This window comes from Hypanus sabinus, chromosome 21 (genome assembly GCF_030144855.1).
Source record: "Hypanus sabinus isolate sHypSab1 chromosome 21, sHypSab1.hap1, whole genome shotgun sequence".
Taxonomy (NCBI): domain Eukaryota; kingdom Metazoa; phylum Chordata; class Chondrichthyes; order Myliobatiformes; family Dasyatidae; genus Hypanus; species Hypanus sabinus.
Window position 1 is genome coordinate 39333183 of NC_082726.1, and position 24985 is coordinate 39358167.

Consider the following 24985-nt stretch of genomic DNA (forward strand, 5'->3'; position numbering starts at 1 on the left):
AGGAGTTTGAGGAGATTTGGTTTGTCACCCAAAAGACTTGAAAACTTCTGCAGATGTACCATGGTGAGCATTCTGACAGGCTGCATCAACATCTGGTATGGGGGAGGCTATTGCACAGGACTGTAAGAAGCTACAGAAAGTTGTAGAATTGGTCAGCTCCATCATGGATACTAGCCTCCATACTACCCAAGACATCTTCAAGGAACGATGGTTCAGAAAAGCGGCGTCCATTATTAAGGACCCCCATCACCCAGGACATTCCCTCTTTTCATTGTTACCATCAGGAAGGAGGTACAGAAGCCTGAAGGCACACACTCAGAGACTCAGGAACAGCTTCTTCCCCTCTGCCATCTGATTTCTAAAAGGACATTGAACCCATGAATACTACCTCACTTCTTTTTCTGTTTTTGCACTATTTAAATTTAATTATTTAAAATACATATACTTACTGTAATTGATGTTTTTCTGAATTATCATGTGCTGCAATGTTCTGCTGCCATTAAGTTAAAAAATTTCACGACATTTGCCAGTGATATTAAACCTGATTCTAACAGATTGGCTTCCTCCCTCACAGGCAGGGCATTCCAGATACCCATCAGCTTCTGTGTAAAAAAAAAACAAACTTGTCCCACATATCTCATTTGAATGATCCCCCTCTCATCCTAAACAGATGCCCTTTAGCATTTGACATTTTGACCCAGGGAAAAGACACTATGCCTCCAATAATTGTAGAAAACTCTAAGGTCTCCCCTCACCTCCGCTACTCCAAAAAAAAAGTTTGTCCAACTTCTCCTCAGACATCATGTTTGTACCTACTTCCAAGCATTTTAAAACTAGCTCTGACATCCCCCTTGCACCTATTTCCAAGCATCTTAAAACTACCTGATATCCCCCTTGCACCTACTTCCAAGCACCTGAACCCAATACTCTAGATGAGGCCTAACAAGAATTTTATAAAGCTGCAACACAATTTCCTGATTCTTGAAGTAATAAAGGTAAGCACATCATGCATCTTCTCTACATCATCAACTTGTTCAAAAACAAACCAGAAGAATGAATGTAAATACTGACCTCCGACCTGAGGGACAAGACAATATAAAGATGAAATTCAGATTTTGTTCAGCTATGTGTACTGTGAAGAAATCTGACATGGCCTTACTCATCCAGAGCGAGATGGTGTAATTAGGTACACTTTTTAAAAAATATTTACACATACTCATGGCCATGCTTGGTGTTCAGATTGCTGGTCAGCCATACAAAGCAGTACCACTCCAGATGGAGACTAACTAGGAAGGTTGTGAATACACTCAGATTTCAGTAAATGTCCAATCATGTCTAATATCAAAATTCTCTCTAAGACTGGAAGAGGGGAGTGGTGGGGCAGAAGTTTAAAAATTGTGGCTGCAGAGGTTGGAATTTCAGAATCATGTTTAATATCACTGACATGTGAAGTGAAACTTGTTCTTTTGTGGCAGCTGTACATTACAATGCATAATAATAAAAAAACAATAAATTACAATAAGAAACATACATAAATAATAAATTAAATAAGCAGTACGAAAAGAGATTTTTAAGAAGTGAGCTAGTGTACATGGCTTCATCGTCCATTCGGAAATGTGTGGGAAATCTGGCAGCTAAAAGCAAGCATCAGTTTATCGGCATCAAACCTTACGTACATTTCTCAGCCCTCTTTGACCCAGAGTAGTATGCATGACTCTTTCAGCACTTCTTCCTGCCCATGTGCCTCCACCCCACACTTCCCATCTGCCAGACAAGTATGGATCCTACCGGCTTTGACATTATCCAACACCTAACTGCACAACTTTACCCCTAAAGTCCTTCCATTGCCCACCACCCCAACCATTCTCCAATCTGTTACATCTCTTCGTGCTAGCCCGGGACTATTTCCTGGCCTCAGCTACATGACGCTTGCTGCTGGTGTTCACAACTGGTATGGAGGGGCCACTGCATAGGATTGGAAAAAGCTGCAGAAAGTTATGAACATGGCCATCTCCAGCATGGGCAGTAGCCTCCCCAGTATCCAGGACACCGTCAAAATGTGATGCAACAAAAAGGGTGGTGTCTGTCATTACGGACCCCTGTCATCCAGGACATGTGCTCTTCTCCTTACTGTCATCAAGGGGGAGGTGCAGGAGTGTGAAGACACACTCTCAATATTTCAGGAACAGCTTCTTCCCCTCCACCATCAGATTTCTGAACAGACAATGAACCAACCCGTGAACATTACCTCACTATATTTCTTTCTCTAATTTATAGTTTATGTATCGCACAGGTCTGCTGCTGCAGAATAACTAATTTCACAATAAACGCCAGTGATAGTGAACCTGATTCTGATTCTGGACTGGTGACCTGGCAGTCAAAGTCAAGCTCATTGTCATATGCACAAGTACATGTATGCACAGGTGTAATGAAAAACTTACTTGCAGCTGCATCATAAGTGCAGCGCTTGAGCAAGGTTGTCAATTACTGTAGTCACATACTGCAGGTGACATCAAGGCTTCACTCCCAGATTAACTCAATGCCTTCTATGCCCACTTTCACTGTCAAAACATGGAGGAACCTTAATGAACTCCCACAGCCACTGACGGTCCCATGATTTCAGTCATGAGACTGACATGAGCACATCCTTTAGGAGGGTGAACCCACGGAAAGCATCAGCCCAGATGGGGTGCTTGGCTGAGTACTAAAAACTTGTGCTGAACAACAGGCTGGACTGTTCACAGATATCTTTAACCTCTCACTTCAGCAGTCTGAGGTACCCAAGAATGTGGTAATCTGCCTCAAAGACCATCGTCGAGGGACACTTCCATCCTCTGTGGCAAAGTACTTTGAGGGGATGGTGATGAAAGCTATCAACTCCTGCTTGACAAGCAATGAAGATCTGCTCTAGTTTGCCTACCAGCACAACAGGTCTACAGCAGATGCCATTTCATTGGCTCTTCACTCAACCCTGGAACATCTGGACAGCAAAGGTGGATATATCAGGATGCTTTTTATTGACTACAGCTCAGCATTCAATACTATTATCCCCTCAAAACTGTTCAGTAAGCTTCAAGATCTTGGCCACAATATCTCCTTGTGCAGTTGGAGCCTTGATTTCCTCACTTGCAGACCCTAGTCAGTTCAAATTGGCAACAACATCTCCTCCACAATTTTTATCAGCACAGGTGCATCACAAGGTTGTGTGCTTAGCCCCAAGTCTACTCACTTTACACTCATGACTGTATGGTTAAGTACAGCTCCAGTACCGTATTTAAGTTTGCTGATAACATCACTGTCCTTGGCCAAATCAAAGGTGGTGACAATTCAGCATATAGGAGGGAGATTGAAAATGGCTGAGTGGTGCCGCAACAATACCATCTCACTCAATAATAGCAAGACAAAGGATCAGAGGTGGAGAGGGTCAGCAACTTTAAATTACCTGGCGTTATCATTTCAAAGGATCTGTCCTGGGCCCAGCACACAAGTACAATTATGAAGAAAGCACAATAGCGTCTCTACTTTCTCAAAAGTCTGCAAAGACTTGGCATGGCATCTAAACTTTTGACAAACTTTTATAGATGTGTGGTGGAGAGTATATTGACTGGTTGCATCACAGTCTGGTATGGAAACACCAATGTCCTTGAATAGAAAAACTTACAAAATGTAGAGGATATGACCCAGTACATCATGGTAAAGCCCTCCCCACCACTGAGCACATCTACTGACCACTGTCGCAGGAAAACAGCATTCATCATCAAGGATACCCCACAATCCAGTTCATTCTCTCTTCTCATGGCTGCCACCAAGAAGGTGGTACAGGAGCCTCAGGACCCACACCACCAGGTTCAGAAACAGTTATTACCCCTCATCCATGAGGCTCTTGAACCCATTTAACTTCAACCCTATCACTGAACGGAATTGTTCCCACAACCTATGGACTCACTTTCAAGGACTCTTCATCTCATGTTCTTCAAATCGAACGCTTATTTATTTATTTATTTATTTATTCATTCTTTTGTATTTGCACAGTTTGTTGTCTTTTGCATATTGGTTGTTTATCCATTCTGTTTGGTGTGATCCTTCATTGATTCTATTGAGTTCTTGGAATTACTGTGAACATCCACAAGAAAATGATTCTCAGGGTTGTATATGGTGACATATATACTTTGATAATAAATTTACTTTTAACTTTGAACTACTGAGAGGTAAGTAAATGTCCAAGATGACAGAACACCTTTTGACAACCTTGCTTCTTTGGTTACTTACATTCCTATTCCATACCCGTCCTTTCAGCTTTATTTCTCATACGTACATTGAAACATTTGCCTCGAGGATGTGCTGGGCACAGCATGCATGTGTAAATATGCTTCCAGCACCAATGACCCCACAATTTAATAACGCTAACTTGCACATCTCTGGGACCTGGGAGGAAACTGGAGCACCTGGAGGAAACACCTTACAGACAACGACAGGAATCAAACCCAGATCTTGTAGCTGGTGCTGTAAAGAGTTACACTACCTTGCCACCCCACTATTTACAGTTTACAGTGCCTCATTGTTCCAGTCACTCATTTTCCTAGTGAGGTTGGAGTAGACCTAGACCTGTATTACAACTGCTCATTAATTTCATGAAGTTAAATGGCAAGTGGCATCCAAAGGAGAATTATTTTGTTGAAATTAATTAACAGCAACTTTGGAGATTGCAATAACAGCATCTGTTCAACTTCACCGAGTGGAATAAAGCTGGCCCCATTTGCACTGCAGTTGAAGAGTGATCAGCAACGTCAGTCCTTCGTGTACATGAACTGCTCCATTTCACTCGGTTGATCTGTCCAGGCTGTCTCCTATATCTTCACAGGCTCCCCGAGCAACATCATCCAAAAACATCTCTCTATTTTCACAGGTGTGTATTGACCACCCAGCCCAGCTCTAACTCAACAACACCTTTTTTGACTCCTGCATTTTCCCCTGAATGGTTAGACTTCTGTTATATATTTGACATATTTCTTACAAGGTAAGAGGCCATTTGGGCCAATGAGCCTGTACCAGTTTAGTGTAATCTCATCAATCCCAAGTAACCAATTCTGTCTTCCATCACGGCGACTCCTTTTCACCTACCCAAGTGTGGGGATATTTACAATAGTTAATTAACTTACCAATCAGTACATTTTGTGGCAGGAAACTGCAGCACCCAGGGAAAACACACATGGTCATAGGGCGAACATGCAAACTCCACATGGACAGCAGTGGGGGTCTGGATGGGCCTCGGGTCATTGATGTGGGACATGTGCCATGCCCCATATGGAACAAGCAGAAATTTGTTCCTACTACATATTTAGAAGAGTGAAGACATTGTCTTCAAATGGCCTCTGCTCCCTTCCACTGTCAATTCTAGTGGCTGGCAACTGAGCTTGTCTGTTACCACAGGTGAAATATATCTGACATCAACACATTCAGGCCTCTAACTGAATCCCTGTCTCAGTTCTGAAGGTAGCATGCCTGGTTGGACTCCTTTGTTTTAATTTCCTTGAACTTGAGAATGCCGAAAGCTCCTGAACCCATGATTGAACTCACAATGTTCACCTTACCCATCATTTCCCAGCCTGCCGAACTTATACAAACAACACACACAAAATGATGCCAGCCAACATCTACAGGAAGAAGTATAGTCAACGTTTCGGGCCGAGACCCTTCTGAAACGTTGACTGTACTTCTTCCTATAGATGCTGCCTGGCCTGATCCATTCCACCAGCATTTTGTGTGTTGCTTGAATTTCCAGCATCTGCAGATTTCTTCATGTTTGCAAACTTATACATGTGCCAGGTTAGGGACACCTCAACCTTAAAGTTCTCATCCTTACTTTCAAACCTCAGCCAATCCTTGTCAGTTCCTCCTATAACCCTGGGCGATCCCTGCATTCCTCCAGTTCTGACCTCTGCATATTACAGGCACTTAATCATCCTACCAGTTGTATCTTCAGCTCCCGAAGGCCTAAACCCTGGAAGGCTGGCAACTTATTCCACCTCTCTATCTAATATGAGCTGATGTATTTTGTGGCTGAGAGGTTGCTCAACCAGGAGCCTGTGGAAGGTTGACAAGCTGTGAAAAGATGGATGGGTGGGACGCAGCAACCATGGGTTATGTGTGATGCAAGATTTTATGGTGAATTTCTACACACTGTTTGGCTGGGATCAAGGATTCCAGCCTCGGTGGCATACATTTGTACTCCAGTTACAACAGGCTTGGTTCCAAATGAATCAGGGTGTATTTCAATTGTTTGGAATTGAGCAAATCCCATTTACAATTCCAATGTTTAACAGATGTTCTTACAGGTGCACAGACAGGAAGATTTAAAGAGATGAGGATCAATTACAGGCAAATGAAACTAACTCAGTTAGGTGCCTTGGTTGGCATGGACAAAATGGGCCAAAAGGCCGATTTCTGTGCTGCATAGCTATAACTCTGACTTGCTAAATCAAGATATCCCTACTTGTTTGATACTGTACTTGAACTTGAGTGTACTATAGTTTTCACTTCAATTGTTCAGACTTGCACTGTATGATAAACTTGAAGATATGTTGAGTCTTCTAAATTGATGAACATTTAGAAGTTCAACCCCAGTAATGTGTTAGGTACATGGATGCTAGAGATTATATTTCAAGAATATCATTTCACCGATTCATGTAAAACTACATTTCCAAAGCCAAATTATTACTGTCCCACCCATCTATACCATTGTCAAACTCTCCAATTAAGTCTGAAAGGATGTGACTGAGCAAAGACATCTCTTTTACTGCTGAAACTGAATTAATTCCAACAACTACCTTCACAGATCCTTTGTTATAGAGACAGACTACAAATTACCCCTGAAAACTGTAAGTGCCATGTCATGCTCGCTCTCTAAACATCAGATCCTACCATCTGTCTCGAAGCTGTAGTCCTTGGGTGCGACAGCAGAGGTGGTTGCTATGGAATCATCATGGTATTCATCTTGTTTGCTGTGCCTTCTGTCAGTGAGAATGGCTCCCTGTTGACTTCCATAACCATGAGTTCCAGATGTTCCCTGTTGACCTCTCTCAAGAACAAGCCGCACTACCTGTAAAAAGAGATACGAAGCAATTGAGTGAATTGTCTGTGACCCAGCTGGACATGAAAATCACTGCCACCGTTCCTGTTCTCCTCACAGCCCCTGGTCTCTCTACATGGTATAGGACTCTCAAGTGAAAAACCAGCAACAGAAAGCAGATACAGAGATGTGCAAGTGTAGGGAAAAGCCTACAATATCATGGATAGCCCTGTTGATTTAATTTATGTTGTAAACTGAGATTGTGTGGAAATTATGACAGGTGCCCACTATAAATTTCTGCCAGCTTTATACAATGTTGACAATCAAATAGATCTGCCTCTTCCCAGTTGATCCTTTTTCCCATTGCAGAAATATCCCTGTCAGTACAAGTTTATTTGTAATTCAAAGGGATTGGTTACAAATGTTATACGCTGATTATCCAATACATCTTACTCCTGAACTGAATGAGTTAGGCAGCAACAGGATTTAGACCAAATCTTTCCCATTCATCATAAGACCTTAAGGGAAATCTGATCCATGCACACTTAAGGTTTTTTGTCTCAGGAATAGGGGAGGACATTTTAGTGAAGTAATGTGAGAATTAAGATTTTTTTTCCCCTTTAACTAGAACACTTTCCAAAACTCAGTGAGCTGATCTGATGTTGAAAAGGGCACTGGCTTCAGGACAGGAGATTTTAGGATACAGAAAACTTCACTTGGAGAGAGTTCTCCTTTACAAAGATCATAGACAACTGAGAAATTATCTGGCATCACACATATGGGGTGATGTGCAGCACTCCAAGTATGGTCCCACTGTGTCACAATGGCTCTCAATCTTTCAATCACATGTGAAGCTTTTCTCATCAAATGCACCCACAATTCACCCCAGTGTGATAGGAAGCTTGCTTAACCAACTGCTACACCTATTGGCCACTTCATCAGGTACCTCCTATACCTAATCAAGCGGCCACTGAGTGTATGTTTCACTTCAAGGTTTGCCATGTTCTGCATTCAGAGATGTTCTTCTGCACACCACTGTTATAACACATGGCTATTTGATTCAATGTTGCCTTCATTTCAGTTTCAACCTGTCTGGCCATTCCCCTCTGATCTCTCTCATTAACAAGGCGTATTTGCCCACAGAACTGCCACTCACTGGATTTGTTTTTGTTTCTTGCACCACTCTCTGCAAACTAGAGACTTTTGTGCGTGAAAATCCCAGAAAATCAGCAGTTTATGAAATACTCAAACTACCCCATCTGGCACCAGTGAACATTCTACAGTCAAAGTCACTGAGATGACACTTCTTCCTCATTCTGATGTTTGATTTGAACCTCTTAACCAGGTCTGCATGCTTTTATGCTTTGAATTGCTGCCACATGATTGGCTGATTAGATTTTTGCATTTATGATCAGGTGTTTCTAATAAAGTGGACACCTTACTTACAGTGATTCAACCAGCAGCATTGTATCTTTTGAGTTATGAAGACTGTGAGTTCAAATCATAAAATTGTAAGCATACAAGGAGAAGATGTAGGGGCTACACAGCTCCGTGAGTCTTCGCCATGATTTAGTAAGATAATCTGCCTTTCATCTCAACTCTGTTTTCTGATAATCCTCCATTTCAAATGTTTAACATCTTGAATCCATTTGATGATCCTGGCTTCACAGTCTCTGAGATGGCAAATTCCAAAGATTCACAATACTCTCAGAGAAATTTCTCCTCATCTCCATCTGAAATAGGTAATCCATTGTTAGTAATCTAGGTTTCCATCTTCCAGATTCCCATCAAGGATAAGCATCCTCTCAGCAACCAGCCTCTCTGCTATCCCTTGGAACCTTGCATCTTTCATCTTGCATCAGACTCAATGGGCTGAATGGCCTACTTCTGCTCCTATGTCTTATGGTCTAAGATCTCCTCTTGTTCTTCTAAACTTCAGTGAGTACAAGTCTAACGTTATTTATGTTCCTCATTAGAGGTGGCACAGTGGTACAGCTAGTAGGGACCCTGCTTCTTAGCTCCACTGACCCAGATTCAATCTTGACATTGTGCTCTGTCAGTGTGGACTTTGTTCATTCTTCCCGTGACTGCATGGGTTTCATTCAGGTGCCCCAGTTTCCTCCCCCATCCTGCAGATACACTTGTTGGCGGGTTAATTGGCCACTGTAAGTTGTCCCTAGTTTGGGGGTGAGGATGTGTGTACAACAAAAATTGGAATGATTGTTGGATTTGTGTAAAAGGTTCTTGATGGTCAGAATGGACTTAATGGGCTGAAGGGCCAGCATCTATGCTCTGTCTATGGTCCTATGACTCTACTTTGTGACAACCCTTCACCTCAGCAACCAGTCTCTGAATTGACTCCAATGCAAGTACTGTATATCTATCCTTCCTTAGGTCAGCACATATTGTGGGCTGAAGGACTTGTACTGTGCTATACTTTTCTATGTTAAATCAATATTGTACATTCTATGTTCAACCACCTCCAAGAGGACCACAACCTTGTCGTAGGGTTTGGAGGCTTGCGTACCTCAATGACCCAGAGAGCTACGTTGGTTGGAGTCCAGGCTTTGTGCATTGGGTCTTGGTAGGATCACCCATGCCAAACAGGACAAAGGGAAGAGGTCAGACTAAGAATGATCCATCAGTCCTCCAGGTTCTGGGGTTCAGCTCAAGGCTAACAGCACTGACTGGTGAAAAAAAATGTTACGGAAACTGCAATATAGAATGCTTCTATACAGACAGAGGTAAAGGATTGTCATTGCTGTACTAAACACCAGTGGCGTAATGGGCAGTAAGTATGTTAAATCCATACTACATGCTCAGACTGATCCCAGCAAAACGTACAATTGCCGCAAGACATGTCTCCATTCCTCCTCTATCCCCTCCACAATACAGGCCGGTGGCCAATTTGCTTTCACAATTAATTGCTGACTTGCATCTGTAAGATATCTGCCTGCTCATTTAATAGATCTATATCTCTTTGAAACTCTTTGTGTTCAGGTTACGACCTGCTTTTCCACATACCTACACATCAGCGACAAATTTAGTTATAACACTGTCAGCTTCTTGCTCTAAGTCACAGAGAGTTTGAATAGTTGAGGCCCCAGCATTGATCCCTTCAGCACCCCATTAGTTACATCGTAGCACTTTGAAGCCAACTCATTTAGACCATAAGACCAGAAGATACAAGAGCAGAATAAGGCTATATGACCCATCGAGTCTGCTCCAGCATTTCATTATTGATGATCCAATCTACCTCTCAGCCCCAATCTCCTGCCTTCTCCCTGTATCCCTTCATGCCCTGACTAATCAAGAATCTATCAACTTCTGCCTTAAATATACATAGCTGACTGTGGCAAAGAATTCTACAGATACGCCACTCTCTGGCTAAAGAAATTCCTCTTAATCTCCATTCTAAAAGAATGCCCCTCTATTCTGTGGCTGAATCCACTGGCCTGAGACTCTCCTATCATAGAAAACATCCACTCCATATCCACTCTATCAAAGCCTTTCACCATTTGATAGATTTCAATCAGATCACCACTCATTTTTTTGAATTCTGAATACAGACCCAGAACCACCAAACACTCTTCATATGACGTTATTTAACCTTGGAATCATTTTCATGAACCTCCTTTGAACCTTCTCCAGTTTCAGCACATCCTTTCTAAGATAAGGGGCCCAGACTTGCTCACAACACTCCAAGTGAGGCCTCACCAGTGCTTGATTAAAGTCTCAAAATTACACCTTCGTTTTTATATTCTAGTCCACTTGAAATGAATGCTAACATTGCATTTGCCTTTCTCAGCACAGACTCAACCTGCAACTTAACCTTTAGGGAATTGTGCACAAGGACTGTCAAGTTCCTTTGCACCTCAGTTTTTTGTATTTTCTCTCTATTTAGAAAACAGTCAACCCTTTCATTTCTTCTACAAAAGTGCATGACTAATCACTTCCTGACACAGTATTCCATCTGCCATTTATTTGCCCATTCTCCTAATCTGTCTTAAGTCCTTCTGTAACCTCTCTACTTCCTCAAAACTACCTGCCCTTTCACCTGTCTTCACACTGTCTGTAAACTTCGCAACAAAGCCATCAATTCCATCACCCAAATTATTGACACATAACGTAAAAAGAACTGGTCCCAATTTAGTCCCCTGTGGAACACCACGAATCACCGGCAGCCAGTCAGAAAAAGGCTTCCTTTATTCCCAGTCTTTGCTTCCTTCCAATCAGCTACTACTTTATCCATGCTAGAATCTTTCCTGTAATACGATGGGCTCGTAGCTTGTTAAGCAGCCTTATGTATGGCACCTCGTCAAAGGCCTTCTGAAAGTCCAAGTCTCCAACATCAACTGATTCTCCTTTATCTATCCTGCTTGTTATTTCTTCAAAGAATTCCAATAGATTTGTAAAGCAAGATTATCACTTGAGAAAACCATGCTGACTATGGCCTATTTTATTATGTGCCTCCAAGTAACCCAAGACCTCATCCTTAATAATCAACCACATCATCTTTCTAACCACTGAGGTCAGACTATCCGGCCTATAGTGTCCTTTCTTCTGCTTCTCTCTCTTCTTGGAGTGACATTTACAATTTTCCAGTCTCGCTGAACCATTCCAAAATCTAGTGATTCTTGATAGATCATTACTAATGTTTCCATGATCTCTTCAGCCACTTCTTTCAGAACTCTTGAGAGTACACCATCTGGTCCAGGTGACTTCTCTAACTTCGGACCTTTCAGTTTCCCAAGAACTTTCTCTTAGTTATGGTAACTTCACACACTTCATGACCCCTGACGCCTGGAGCTTCCACCATACTGCTAGCGTCTTTCACAGGGAAGACTGATGTAAAATACTTATTCAGTTTGTTCGCTATTTTGTTGACCCCATCATGTTGTTTTCCAGAGGTCCAATATCCACTCTTGCCTCTCTTTTCCACTTGTATCTGAATAAACTTCTGGTATCCTCTTCAATATCTTACTTTCATACTAACTATCTTACTAGCTTACTTTTGTATTCTATTTTACCTTCTTAATTACTTTTTAGTTGTCTTCTGTTGGTTTTTAAAAGCTTCCCAATCCTCTAACTTGCCATTAATTTTTGCTCTATTATATGCCCTCGCTTCGGCTTTTATGTTGGCCTTTACTTCTCTTGTTAGCCTCGGTTGTGTCATCTTTCCTTTCTCCCATCTTTGTTTTCTCTTAGTTAGCCAATCCATTTTCTATACTAACACTGCACAGCCTTAAACTCTTTTGCAGTAAGACACCTTATTGAATGGATTTGGAAATCCAAAGACACTACTTTCTTTAATTCTGCTTAATCCACTCTGCCTGTCACATCCTCTAAGAATTCTAATAAATTTGTCAAATTTGAATTTCCTTTCATGAAAGTATGACAATGATTGAATATATTACAATTTCCTAAAGTTGCTGCTATTACATCCTCAGTAATAGGTTTCAACATTTTACTAATTTGCCTATAGTTTTCTGATTTTGCTCTCGGTCCAATTTGAATGGTAGTGTCACTCTCAAAGTTTTCCAGTCAGCTGGCACCTCTCCAGATTCAAGGGGACTTCATTAGATTGCAAGTAATATATCCACCATCTCTGCAGCCACTTCTCAAGCTCTCAGTTGCAGGGTACCAGGTCTTGTAGACCTGACACCCTTAAATTTGCATACTATCTAAAGATAATAATTGCTTTAATTTCTCCCCTTTTTCACCAATTTTTTCCAATATTTTTGCACTCTTCTATATGAAGAGAGGTAGCAAATTTGTGTCTGCTATCTCTGCCATTGCAGTCATAGAGTTATTCAGCATGGAAACAGTTCCTTCAGGCCAGCCTGTCCATGCAGTCCAGGTGTCCATCAGGCTAGGCCCATTTGCCTGCATCCCTCTAGATCTTTATCCATGTATCCAAATGTCTTTCCAGTGTTGTTATTGTAGCTGCCTCAATCAATTTCACTGGTATCTCTGTCCATATATGCACCTCTGTTTGTATGAAGTTGCTTCTTCGATCTCTTAAATTTTTCTCCTCTCACCTAGGCCCCCTATTTTCAGTTCACTGATTCCCCAGGAAAAGGAGAGTGTGCATGTTCACTCTATCTAGAGTCAAGCCTTTGCTGCCTTATTTCCCATTCTCAGCCCTCATCCTTCAAGGGATTTTATTTACTCTCTTCCTTTACATATAGTGTCATCATCCCTACGGCCTGGTTCTTGGTTTTATTGGTTCTTGCTGGTTTACATACATCAACTACTTCTACCGTTATGTTATTTACTTAGCCACCTTTTGCTGGCTTCTAAAATTTTAGCAATCTTCTGATCTACTGTTAACCTTCACACCATTGAATACCTATCTTTCCATTTGATACTATTGTGGATTGCAGGTGATCATTGTCCTCAAAGTCTTAGTGGAATATATTTTTGTTCAGATTTTTAGCATTTATCCTTTAACATCTGATGTAACTGACTTCACCACCTTGCCATTTAAGCTATTTTCCCCAAGGCATTTTAGGCAATAATGCTTTTACATCTTTGTAGTCTCTTTTATTTCTGATTAAGACACATTTTCCCAGAAAAGTATTGGCTCCCAGCATGAATATAAAATTCTATTATGCTATGATCACTCTTCCCCAGACAATCCGCTGATGCAGGGATTCCCAACAATTTTTTATACCATGGACCAATACCATTAAGCAAGGATCCCAGGATGGTAACCCCTGCTCTATTGAATGTTCCCACTGTGTATGTTGCAGAGTGATGCAGAGGGAATGCTACACTGATGATGGTGCTGTATTATGGATGAGGTGTTAAACTGAAGCCTTGCCGACCTTGGAAAGGACTCCAGATTGCACTGTTTCAAACTGGATTTCATTCACCCCGACAATATCTGTTGACAGGCCAAAGGGCCTGTTTCAATGTTTTATGATTCCATGACTCTTTCTCAATTGAGACCTATATGTCAAATTTTATTCGACAATGCTCCTGCTGATATATTTCGGTTACCATGATTATGTTAAAGAGTGTTATGTTAATTATGTTAATTCACATTGCAATGGCTTGTCATAATTAAGGAGAATATAGAAGATGAGGTTTCGGGAGGAAATTTCAAAAGTTGAACTAAAAGCTCAGCAGGCAAGGATGAGATGAAGCAAGTTAAGAACATACTTAATGCAGAGTGAGGGGAGCATTGGAGAGATGGAGAAAATAGAGGAATTGCAAAAGTAATTGATCTGAAAACTCTACATCAAATGATAAAAACCTGCCTAATCCTGTGATAATAGCAATGACAGGCCAATAAATTATTTAACTTAAATATTGCAGACTTTTATAATAGCAATATACAAGTTCCTAGATTCATATTTCTAGTTTACTCAATATACAGTTCAACTGCGCCAGTATTAATAACACTTAATCATCATAACATGTTTTAATCTGGATGGTGTACCAACGTATGCTAAATTATGTATGAAAAATTACATAGGGTTTATTTGAAAGAATATTTCACTATGAGAGTCAAAAGCATTTTAGTAATTTGCTACAGTCATGTGAAATAATTGTATGATTTTATATACAGGCAGAAATCATGGGTCTATTTTCTTGGATAGATACAAGAGCATTGTTGAGATTTAAATTACAATACTTGGTGAGGTAAATTGGAAGGTTCCTGTTGCATTATATACATAAAGTGCTCTGATTAATATTTGGAATTGTGCAATACACATATTTAATATACAAATTACCTGGAATGCCATATAACAAAAATAAAATGCTTACAGTTCTGACAAGGAATTGGTTAATGAATTTAATTTAATTTTGGGTGATCATGTTCTGTTTGTAGAAATGCATCTGGGTCCTTTGTGATTTGATGAATGTTTCACTCTGCTTGTGCTGGACAGCAGTCCAGATGTTTAGGGGCAAGCTGAGGGAAATACACACCAAATTCTTATGTGGACAATAAAACCTACTGTTATAAACAGCATCGTTGAGATTTAAATATAGCAATACTGAACTGCAGAAAAAAAGTGAAAGATAATAGCTCTGAGTCAAATGGACAACTTGAATGATGCAAATGTGAAGACATTCCCAATTCTGGATGATTCAGAAATTCAAGAAGGTTCAACATCTGGCTCACAAAGTAACATTTGCTACATTCCCCTCCAAATCAGCATGGGCCCAGATCAAATGGAGGATCTGAGACTCAGGTTCCCACACTCCACTCATTGTCTCAAGAATGCAAAATCTATCATCAAACATCCTGACCATCCAGTCCATGCCAAGTTCTTGCAACTACCATCCAGGAGTTGGTACTGAAGCCTAAAGTCCCACACCACCAGGTTCAAAAGCAGCTTCAACCATTTGGTTCTTGAACCAACCTACACAACTCTAACCATTACCTCAGTGCAGCAAAATTATGTTCACTTTGCACTAAAATGGACAATTTTGATCTAATCGTGTTATTCCTTGTAAAAAGGAATTATATTTGATCTATATATTTTTCTGAATGTTGTTTTTCAGATACTATGTGCCTGCAATGCTGTTACAAGTAAGTTTTGCATTGAAGCTGTGACCATGGGGGGGGGGGGGGGGGTGATTCACATCAGGGCACATCAAAGAATTTCAAGATCCTCAAGGAGTTTTGTAAGAGGTCAGTATTGATTAAAGCAGGGTTTAAAATACAGTAACTTTGAAAAATAAAAATTAAATTTTCAACAGCATTCAGATTTGTTAACTACAATACCCATCACCTCATTGACAATTTAAGAATGCTTTTTTTAAATTTCAATGATACAGTCCAGAGTAGTCCCTCTGGTTCTTCGAGCCCTCGCCGAAACACAGGACAATTTATAATGACCAATTAACCTACCTGGTATGTCTTTGAACTGTGAGAGGAGACTGAAAGACACAGAGAATATCTACGCATACCATGGGGAGGACGTATAGAGTCTCATTACAGAATAGTGCTGGGATTGAACAGCAACCTCCAGAATTTCCTGAGTTGTAATAGTGATGTGCCAACTGCTACGCTGCTGTGGCACTCTCACTGATACCTCTCTCCCCCATAGATGGGAGGAACTTTGCCCCAGTGAGCCTGTGGTGGCTGACTTCACATGTTCACAACGAATATCGGAGCTGAATTCCACCAAGTTTGCAGGGGATGAGGGAAGTAGAACCAGATGAGTTTTAGAGAGTGAGAGCAGATCCCCAGTGACTTCCAAGGGGGCTTGGGACTGGGGACAGTGGAAGTTTAAAAGGAGAATGCGAATGAGACTCTGGTGAGTTTCAAAGGCGCATGAGGACTGGTTCTAAAGGGTCGGAGACAGGGTTCCATTGTGTTAAAGGGAGCACAGGAAATGGGCACCCTAGTGAGTGGAAGAGCAAGTGGGAATCAGAACCCAGAGAGCCAGAACAATCAGCAGGATATTGCAGTTTTACTTTATTAATTTAAGCTTCACAGGGTTTAATCACAGGCTCCAGATTGCTTGGGACTTCAGCTAAACAGGCAAATGAGAGTAGCTCAGTGAGGGAACTTGGTTGGGCCAAAGGGCATGTTTCTGTGCTGCATATCTCCATAACTCGATGATTCAACGACTCCAGACCCCTCGCCCCCTTCTGACATCATCAGAGGGAGGCTCAGCCCCACTCCAGTTTGCGGCCATACTCCTTGTTACTTCTCCGTTGTGGACACAGATCAATGGGGGCTGACCCAATGGATAAGATCAGCAAACTATCAGTACTCATCAACGCATTGCCCCGAAGGCCTCTCCAATATCTACAGTACATGAGCAATAAGCTTGTTGCAACAATTTGCTGATACTGAGGATGTGGCTCCCAGATTGAAGCTATCTGAATCTGGGCAGACAATAGACCAGGCATGGGCAAACTATGGCCCGCGGGCCATATACGGCCCGTTAAGCTTTTTAATCCGGCCCGCAGAACTTGATGAAATTATATTAATAAACCTTGTTAACGTTTTTCCCCGCAATTCTGGAGTTTTCCCAATAGATGATGCACTCTATATACATTTGTGGCGACCCATTTCCTGGCACATCTGAACCGGCTCACAATTAGCCAGCGTTCCGGCTACGGGAGATAGCCTGCGGGGATTTGCGAGCACAGAGCTTTGGAGCCTCTGCGCAGGTGGGGCAGGTTGAGGGAGGCTTAAAAGTGAGGCTGGGGATTTCGAATAAAGTTTTTTTCTTCGACTGCAGTTACCGACTCCGTGTCGTAATTTTAGCGCTGCGTGTAGCACACTGCTACACATTGACCTTTGTTGAGGTGCAGCATATTACTCCACATTTGCGCTTTACTCTTTGTTCGGCTCGACCTATTTGTGTGAACAGGCGTTCAGCGTCATGAACATCAACAAAGCCAGCCACAGATCCAAGTTAACTCACCAACACCTCAGATCCATCCTGAGAATCGCCACAACAAAACTAAATCCAGACTTTGATGTGCTGGCTAAAAAGGGAGACCAACAACACTGTTCCCACTGAAATTAAAAATAAGTTTCTTCATTGTGTTATGTAAAAAATGCATTTGAAAATATTTTTTTCAATAAGCCTTACATGTTACATGTCATTTCTGTTAAGTGATGGACATGAGTAGTGCACAGGTGCACGTACGTTCTCAAAATAAAAAATGCGCTCCAGATCAAATAACGATACTGGCTGGTCGTTGTTGAGTTTTGGCACAGGGGACAATTGAATAAGAAGGAGCAGGACAAGTAGACCTGCATCTCCTGCCATCTTTGAAATAAAGACAGTCAGGAGGAGAGGGATGATGATAATATCTTGAAGGATAACAGAATTTTCAGTGCTTTAAAATAATAACTGTTACTATTAAAAAAAGCTGTATTTTATTCATTTAATTTTCAGTGTTTTTAAAGTCATTTCAATAAATAGCTAAATACCATGGGACTTCAAAGACAGATATTTTGATTTAATGCATTTGTTCATTTTCAATTAAAATTAAAGCACATGTTTTCTACATATCCCATGATATTTTATTTTCTCTTATGAGGTGTATTACCAAAACACTCCGTCCATCTGCTCCTGGTCCGGCCCCCCTGTCAAATTTCAGAACCCTTTGTGGCCCACAAGTCAAAAAGCCCACCCCTGCAATAGACCAAGTGCAGTAGTTGAAATCTTGTAGAGTGGAGCCAATGACAAACACAACAAAGTGCACGGTCACTGTATTCCACCTCACCAACTATTTATTGATTTATTGATTTATTAACTGCATTTCTTTATTCTTCTGTGAATGCTTGCAAGGAAGTGAATCTCAAGGTAGTATACGATAACATATATGTAACTCTGAACTTTAAACCCACCATTCACAACACTCAAAGAGAAACTATGGGCTCAACCCAATACGAAACAAACTTTACAGTGACCTCAGCCCCTCTCAGCAACATCTACTGTCCAGATCAAAACACAGACCAATGTAATGTAGCAACGATCGGGTGGATAAGTGTGAGGGTACTATAGTATTCCACCCTCATAATTGCAGATTTTATTGTACAGGAACAGCACAGAAATGGGCCCTTTGGCCCATCTAGTCCATGCCAAAACAATTTGAACTGCCTTCTCCCATCTACTTGCACTGGGACCATAGTCCTCCATATCAGTAATATCCAATCTTCTCTTAAACGTTGCAAACGAGTTTGCATGCACTAGCTCATTCCACACTCTCACGACCCTCTGAGTGAAGAAGTTTTCTCTCATAGTCACCTTAAATTTCTCACCTTTTACCCTTAACTCATGACCTCTGGTTTTAGTCCCACTCAACCTCAGTGGGGTAAAAAAAACCTACTTGCACACGTAAGCCTAGCAATTTCTGAGGTAGGGACATATTTGGCACAACTTTGTGGGCCAAAGGGCCTGTATTGTGCTGTAGGTTTCTATGTTTCTACTTACCCTCTCTATGCCCCCTCATCCTTTTGTATAACTTGGTCAACAGAGTGACGGGGCAGCAAACCTTAAGAACATGGAGAATCACATTGGGTACATAAAGCATGTTTTCTTCCCTAAAGTGTATTTATGATGGTCTTTTCATCAATCCAGGTGAACATTTCTGAATAAAAAATGCTTCTTATTTTTGTTGGAAATGCAGTAGTTTAAATTTAACAATATGCAAAATCAATAGCACTACACAACAAAAGTATTAAAAGCTGATAAAGGGTTTCAAAGCAAGCAGTGAAAACTCCTGCTAATATCTAAGGAGTAGATAGTTCTCTTAAGGTGAAAGCAGTCAATCACTTCCGTATTACCTCTACAAGTACAATCCAAATCAGAATCATTGACATATGTTGTGAAATATATTGTTTTATGCTAGCAGTACAATGCAAGACATAAGAATTACTAAAATTACAATAAGAAATAAGATAAGTAGGCACTACTACCTCACTATATTTTCCCGTCTTCTTGCACTACTTATTTAAGTTTTAAAATATGCACTTACTGTAATTTATAGTTTTTTTCATTAATATGTATTGCAAAATACTGCTGCCACAAAGCACCAGATTTCATGACAAATGCCAGTGATATTAAACCTGATTCTGAGAAGAAGTGTTGATGGACCAATCAGACATCTGATGGTGGAGGGGAAGGTGTTCCTGAAACATTGAGTGTGTGTTTTCTGGCTCTTGTACCTCATTCTTGATGATAGTAAGCAGATTTTCAGATTTATTTTCTCTTCATTCAAATTCCATAGCTATTAAATGTACAATGCCTAACTAGGAGCACTGGCTGGCTGATGACCAACGTAGTAATTCAAGCAGAGTAGTACCATGTTCCATTTCACACTCTTCCATCTCAGCCTGATCACATGATGTTGAGCCAGACAAGACCAGAAGGACGGCACTTTCTCAGGTACAACCTACCATTTCTTGTTTTCCTACTCCACCAACTTCACATCGTCTTCACAGTTCTTGTCTCCCTTTCAGTTAGGGCTCTGCTCAATATGGATCTATACTACCTTGTTATAAGAAACACAATAACCAGGAAAGGTCAATCAATATTCCAGAGAAAGCTTTTTAACCTATTGATCCAGATAAAATTACCTTCAGCACATCACCTGTTGTGATGGATTGACAAGACAGCAGGAACGTACCTGACCTGTGTTCTTCAAGCGCTCAATAGCTTGCTTATGTGTGATGCCTTGCAAATTGAACCCATCCACCTCCTGCAGACGATCTCCTGTCATACAGAAGAAAAAAAGTCAGGACTGAGGTGATACTTATATTGCAGAATCAAAACTTCATAACAAGGTATCCATTGTATCTTTCCACCTTAATCTAAAAGTCTTGGATGCTGCTAAAGGTCCAGGATGGTGTCTCTTTGTTCAAACTCACATTTTTCAGACAAAGGGTTGGGTGGGAGGTGATGTTCATTAGGACAATGCAGGACTTCAATGTGATGTGGCTGAGCAGCCAATGTTTCTTGAGCCTCTACAGGAAGCCTGGATACTTGTCACAACTCCAGAGGTCTCAGGTTAGATGGGGGAAGGGGGGAAGACAGGGGAGGAGAAGAAAGCCTCATTTGGGAATAACAGGCTGAAGATTTTAAAAAAAGGCATCTTAATTTAGTGGTGTCTCAACAGTGCTAGGTATTGTAGCTCCTCATGATCGGTGAGGTGCTATGCAACATAGAGGTTGTGTACATTGCCAGTAACCCATTGGATCTCTGTCCACCATCTCCCCCAGTGTGCTGCAGCCTTTCAAGGACCTTCAAGTCTTGCTGTCCTCTCCTCATGAGCTTCAACACTGACAGCAAATAAACCAATAATATTGTCAGAAACAGGAAGTCATCTGGACACAGTTCATAAGTGCTTCTGTGCTGCTCACTGGTTGCATGACCACTCCGTGCATTAATGGAAATTCATACACCATTTTTTTCCCTGACACAATAAACTCTCTGTGCTGACGCCCAACTTTGCCAGAGTCCTGTCATCACTCTCACACACCAAATGTTTGGGCTTAACATGGAAATGGATTGATATTTTCCAAAACAGTGTTTGGAGGACATCCTGAATTTGGATGCATTTCATTGAGTTGCAAGGCCAGGGTCTGGTCACCTGTCAGCCCCACTGGTACAGCCAGTCTCTTAAAGTGGGAATTGGGTCATTCTGAGTGTTCAGTGCAGAGGACAACTTTTGATGCAAACTGATCCAGAATAGTTAAGTGCCTTCTTGAGTGAATTTGAAACCCTCTCCTTACCTTTCCTGATATGACCATCCAGATCTGCAGCTCCTCCAGGTATAATTGCCTTCACATAGATTCCACCATACTTCACACTGGTATTCACACCTCCCTGTAGACAACAAAAGAATCTGCTTTAAAAGTCGCACTTCCCTCCTGGGATTTGCTTCCTCTATGGCTGCTGAGCATCGAATCAAGGGAGCTCACTGATCCCACGCATCACCACAGACAAATCATTGGTGAAGGGGAAAGATTGAGCTTTCTCGCCATGTGTCTCTTATTAAGTGAAGATATTGAGTAGATCAGTTCAGTATATTGATCAGTTATTGAGAAATGGAACTTGAGCCAATAATTCTTGGGATGATTCCATCCAGCTGTACCACAAAGATTCCAGTCTTCATCTAGTACATCTTTATTGTTTTCCTACACCTTTCCTCTGGAGGTTTAAAACTTCAAAATATCATAACTGAATTTATCCAAGCATAGCTTTGGACATCCATATTGTTGCAGCTGGTAGTGCAACTACTTCACAGATCTAGTGACCCGGGAAATTCAAGTTCACATTTAATTATCATTAAATCATACAAGAATGTAGTCGAACAAAACAACAGTCCTCCAGGGCCAAGGTGAAAAGCACATTACCAACAACACACAGTACGTAGCAGATATAGTATGACTGCAGAAAACGTACAGTCACAAGAAATGTATACACAGGCCAATTCCCTCAATGGTGGTGCATGGGATGCTGTCCTGGTCCAGCAGCTCTTCCACTGAGCAAACACTGGAGAGCAGCACTGAGCAAACACAGGCAGGCAGCACTGGCCAGAGGGGCCAGCCCACAGTCCAGTATGACCATGCTCCCTCCCATTGCACATTGGCATCTCCTCTCCTGGGCACCTGCAACAAGCAACTTTGCGGTCCAACGGTCTAGTCCTCGCCACAACTGAGACAATGCAACTCCCTGCCATCGGTCTTGTTGACGAACCAGTGAACCAGACTTGCAGTGTTCCATGCTGCCCACGTGCAACGGGGTCTTGCGTTCTTGATAGAAATGTGGAGAGGAATTGCTGATCTCACAGAGTTGTCAAGTTGTACTGCACAGTAAACATCCCTTCAGTCCCACACATCAATGTCAGCCTAGACATCCACCTGAGGTTGTCTTATTTGCCCATTTTTGGCCCATATCCCTCAAAACCTTTCCTATCCATGTAATTATCCAACTGCTTTTTAAAAGTTGTTCTTGAATCTGCCTCTATCACTACCTCAGGTAGCTCCTTCCATATACCTTGCCACCCTCTGTGTGAGAAACTTGCCCATCAGATCCTCTCTAAATCTTTCCCTTCTCACCTTCAGCCAGTGCCCTCTAGTTTTAGACACCGGTACCCTTGCAAAATGACAGTGACTCTCTACCCTATCAATTCTCCTCTTGATTTTATAAACTTCTAAAAAGTCACTTCTCAGTGTTCCTCATTCCAGAGAACAGTCCCAGTCTGTTCAATATGATTTTGTAATTCCAGCCTCCACCCAGGCAACATCCCTGTGAATTTTTTCTTCAATCTCTCCAGCTTAATCACATCCTTCTTAGGGTGTGGAGACCAGATCTGAACACAATACTCCATGCAGTTGAACCAATATTTTGACATCCTAAATCTTGTACTCGATACCAAGGTCAAGGAAGGCAAACATGCTATATTCCTTCTTCAACACACTGTCTATCCATGTTATTACTTTTCAGGAAATATATACTTGTACCTCTAAGGCTCTCTGTTCAAAATGCTACTTCATTTATCTTCATTTGTTGCTTTGCTGATTCATTTTTGATTTCTCATCACAGTGATACCAAATCAGGGGCAGACCACAGGGGAAGTACCACAATCACACAAAGAGAATCGCTCTACCACTGCCAAACTTGAGCACGTTGCAAGACGTGGCATTGTGTTTTATACCTGACCTGAGAGTGCTTGGTTCTGTCACAGGATGTAAAGCAGAAAACGTTCCATTTCCCAGCAACGTTCTCCCTCACCTCAACCAGCAAAAAGGCAAAAGATAAATCACAAATGTATCAGATCTTACACACATCAGCACAGTTCGTCATTTTGCTTTGACCATCCACACAACGGCTGACTCTGCAAAAAGCAAATCAATGCTTTTTCTCTACCTGTGCAAAAACAGGACTATTTAAATTTCAAATAAACAAGTTCATAACACTGGAATAATCAAAGGGTAATGTGCATGTTTACAGATATTTTGCTGATGCCTGATATTGAAATATTTGAAGCCTTTGGAAACCTTCCTTACTAAGCATTCCAGATACAGACAGATGATGGTAAGGTTATAAAATTATTAGCCTTCTCTGTTTGAAATGGCTTACATTTTATATCTTAGTGCTCTATGTGTTTATTAATGAAATCATCCAGGTACATTTAGAGCTCCACTCTAGCAGTGGATAGTGCAATGTACTCCGTCTAAAATGCAGTCAGTCGGCTCAAACAGAACTTTTTGGAGGGCACAATGTGCTGATGCCATTATAAACGTGTTTTGTGCTTCCAAACGGGAATGCATTTCTACAAGGTTGTTGTCTTCTTTTAGGGTATATCCAGAAGACCCCTCCTCATGCAAAGGGTGGTGGAAATCTGGAGCTCTCCCCCCAATATAAAAACAGAAGGGGGACATTTGGAGCTTACACATAGATTGTATTTGCCAAATCTAACAGCTAGTGTAGAGCAAAACCCAGAACAACCAGAAACTGAATGAGGAACTGACCCAGAGGCTGAAGGTCTGATCTTTGTCCCAAAGTTGGGTATTTTTGGTGGGTTACAATGCTGTCATGTGCATTAAAGATAATGTATATCAGGCAGCAGAGATCAGTCACAACTGAACTTGAGATGTTCGATCTGTATAGTAAGGGCAGTGTGATCATAATCTTGAGGTATTGGGGAAGAGTCTGGCTTGTGCTTGCTTCTACAAATACTTTTGTCATTACAAAATCATAGTACAGCAGTCAGCAGTGCAAGCCAACTATTTAGCACTTACTGTGACACTAACTCCAAGGCTTCCATCTATTTTAGCCAGTTCCACACTGTATCTGTCTCCTAGTTTCAGGTCTTGTTGCGATGATGATGCTTCACCACCAGCCTGTCAATCAGAACACAAGATATCAATGGGGATTCATGCTTAGATTGTAACCATTTACCCTACTGAGGTTAGAAAGTCTTATTCACTACAAAGGTTTATGAATGGTGAAGTATCCTATCTGAGAATCAGAATCATGTTTAATAGCACCAGCATATGGCGTGAAACTTGTTAACTTTGTGGCAGCAGCACAATGCAACACATGATAAAACAGAAAAAAAAAACTGAATTAAGTAAGTGCATATATATTGAATACTGTACCTAAATTAAATAAGTAGTGCAAAAATAGAAATAAAAATGCATTGAGGTACTGTTTATGGGTCGAATGTCCATTCAGAATACAGATGGCAGAGGGAAAAAAGCTGTTCCTGAATTGTTTGAATGTGTGCCATCAGTACATCCTTCCTGATGATAACAAAGAGAAGTGGGGATGTCCTGGCTGGTGAGAGACCTTAATGACAGACACCACCTTTTTGGAGGAAATGCTCCTTGAAGATGTCTTAGATACTATGGAGGCTAGTGCCCATGTTGGAGCTGACTAATTTTATATCTCTCTGCAGCTTACTTTGATCCTGTGCACCCCC

At 41.3% G+C, this 24985-nt stretch overlaps 1 protein-coding gene across 7 annotated transcripts in view; it reads right to left on the bottom strand.

The window, feature by feature from the left end:
- Nucleotides 1–24985, bottom strand: part of LOC132378980 (tyrosine-protein phosphatase non-receptor type 13-like) — a 411889-nt gene that overhangs the window by 155006 nt on the left and 231898 nt on the right. For all 7 annotated transcript variants that reach the window (XR_009507250.1, XR_009507249.1, XR_009507251.1 and 4 more), the window contains exons 23-26: nt 24303–24404; nt 21288–21381; nt 20183–20268; nt 6922–7099 (exon numbers count right to left, since the gene is read on the bottom strand). Coding sequence is in view for 4 of the 7 variants with exons in the window: in XM_059946390.1 (XP_059802373.1) it covers nt 6922–7099; nt 20183–20268; nt 21288–21381; nt 24303–24404 (460 nt within the window). In the remaining 3 variants the exon portion in view is untranslated. The remainder of the gene's footprint in view (nt 1–6921; nt 7100–20182; nt 20269–21287; nt 21382–24302; nt 24405–24985) is intronic.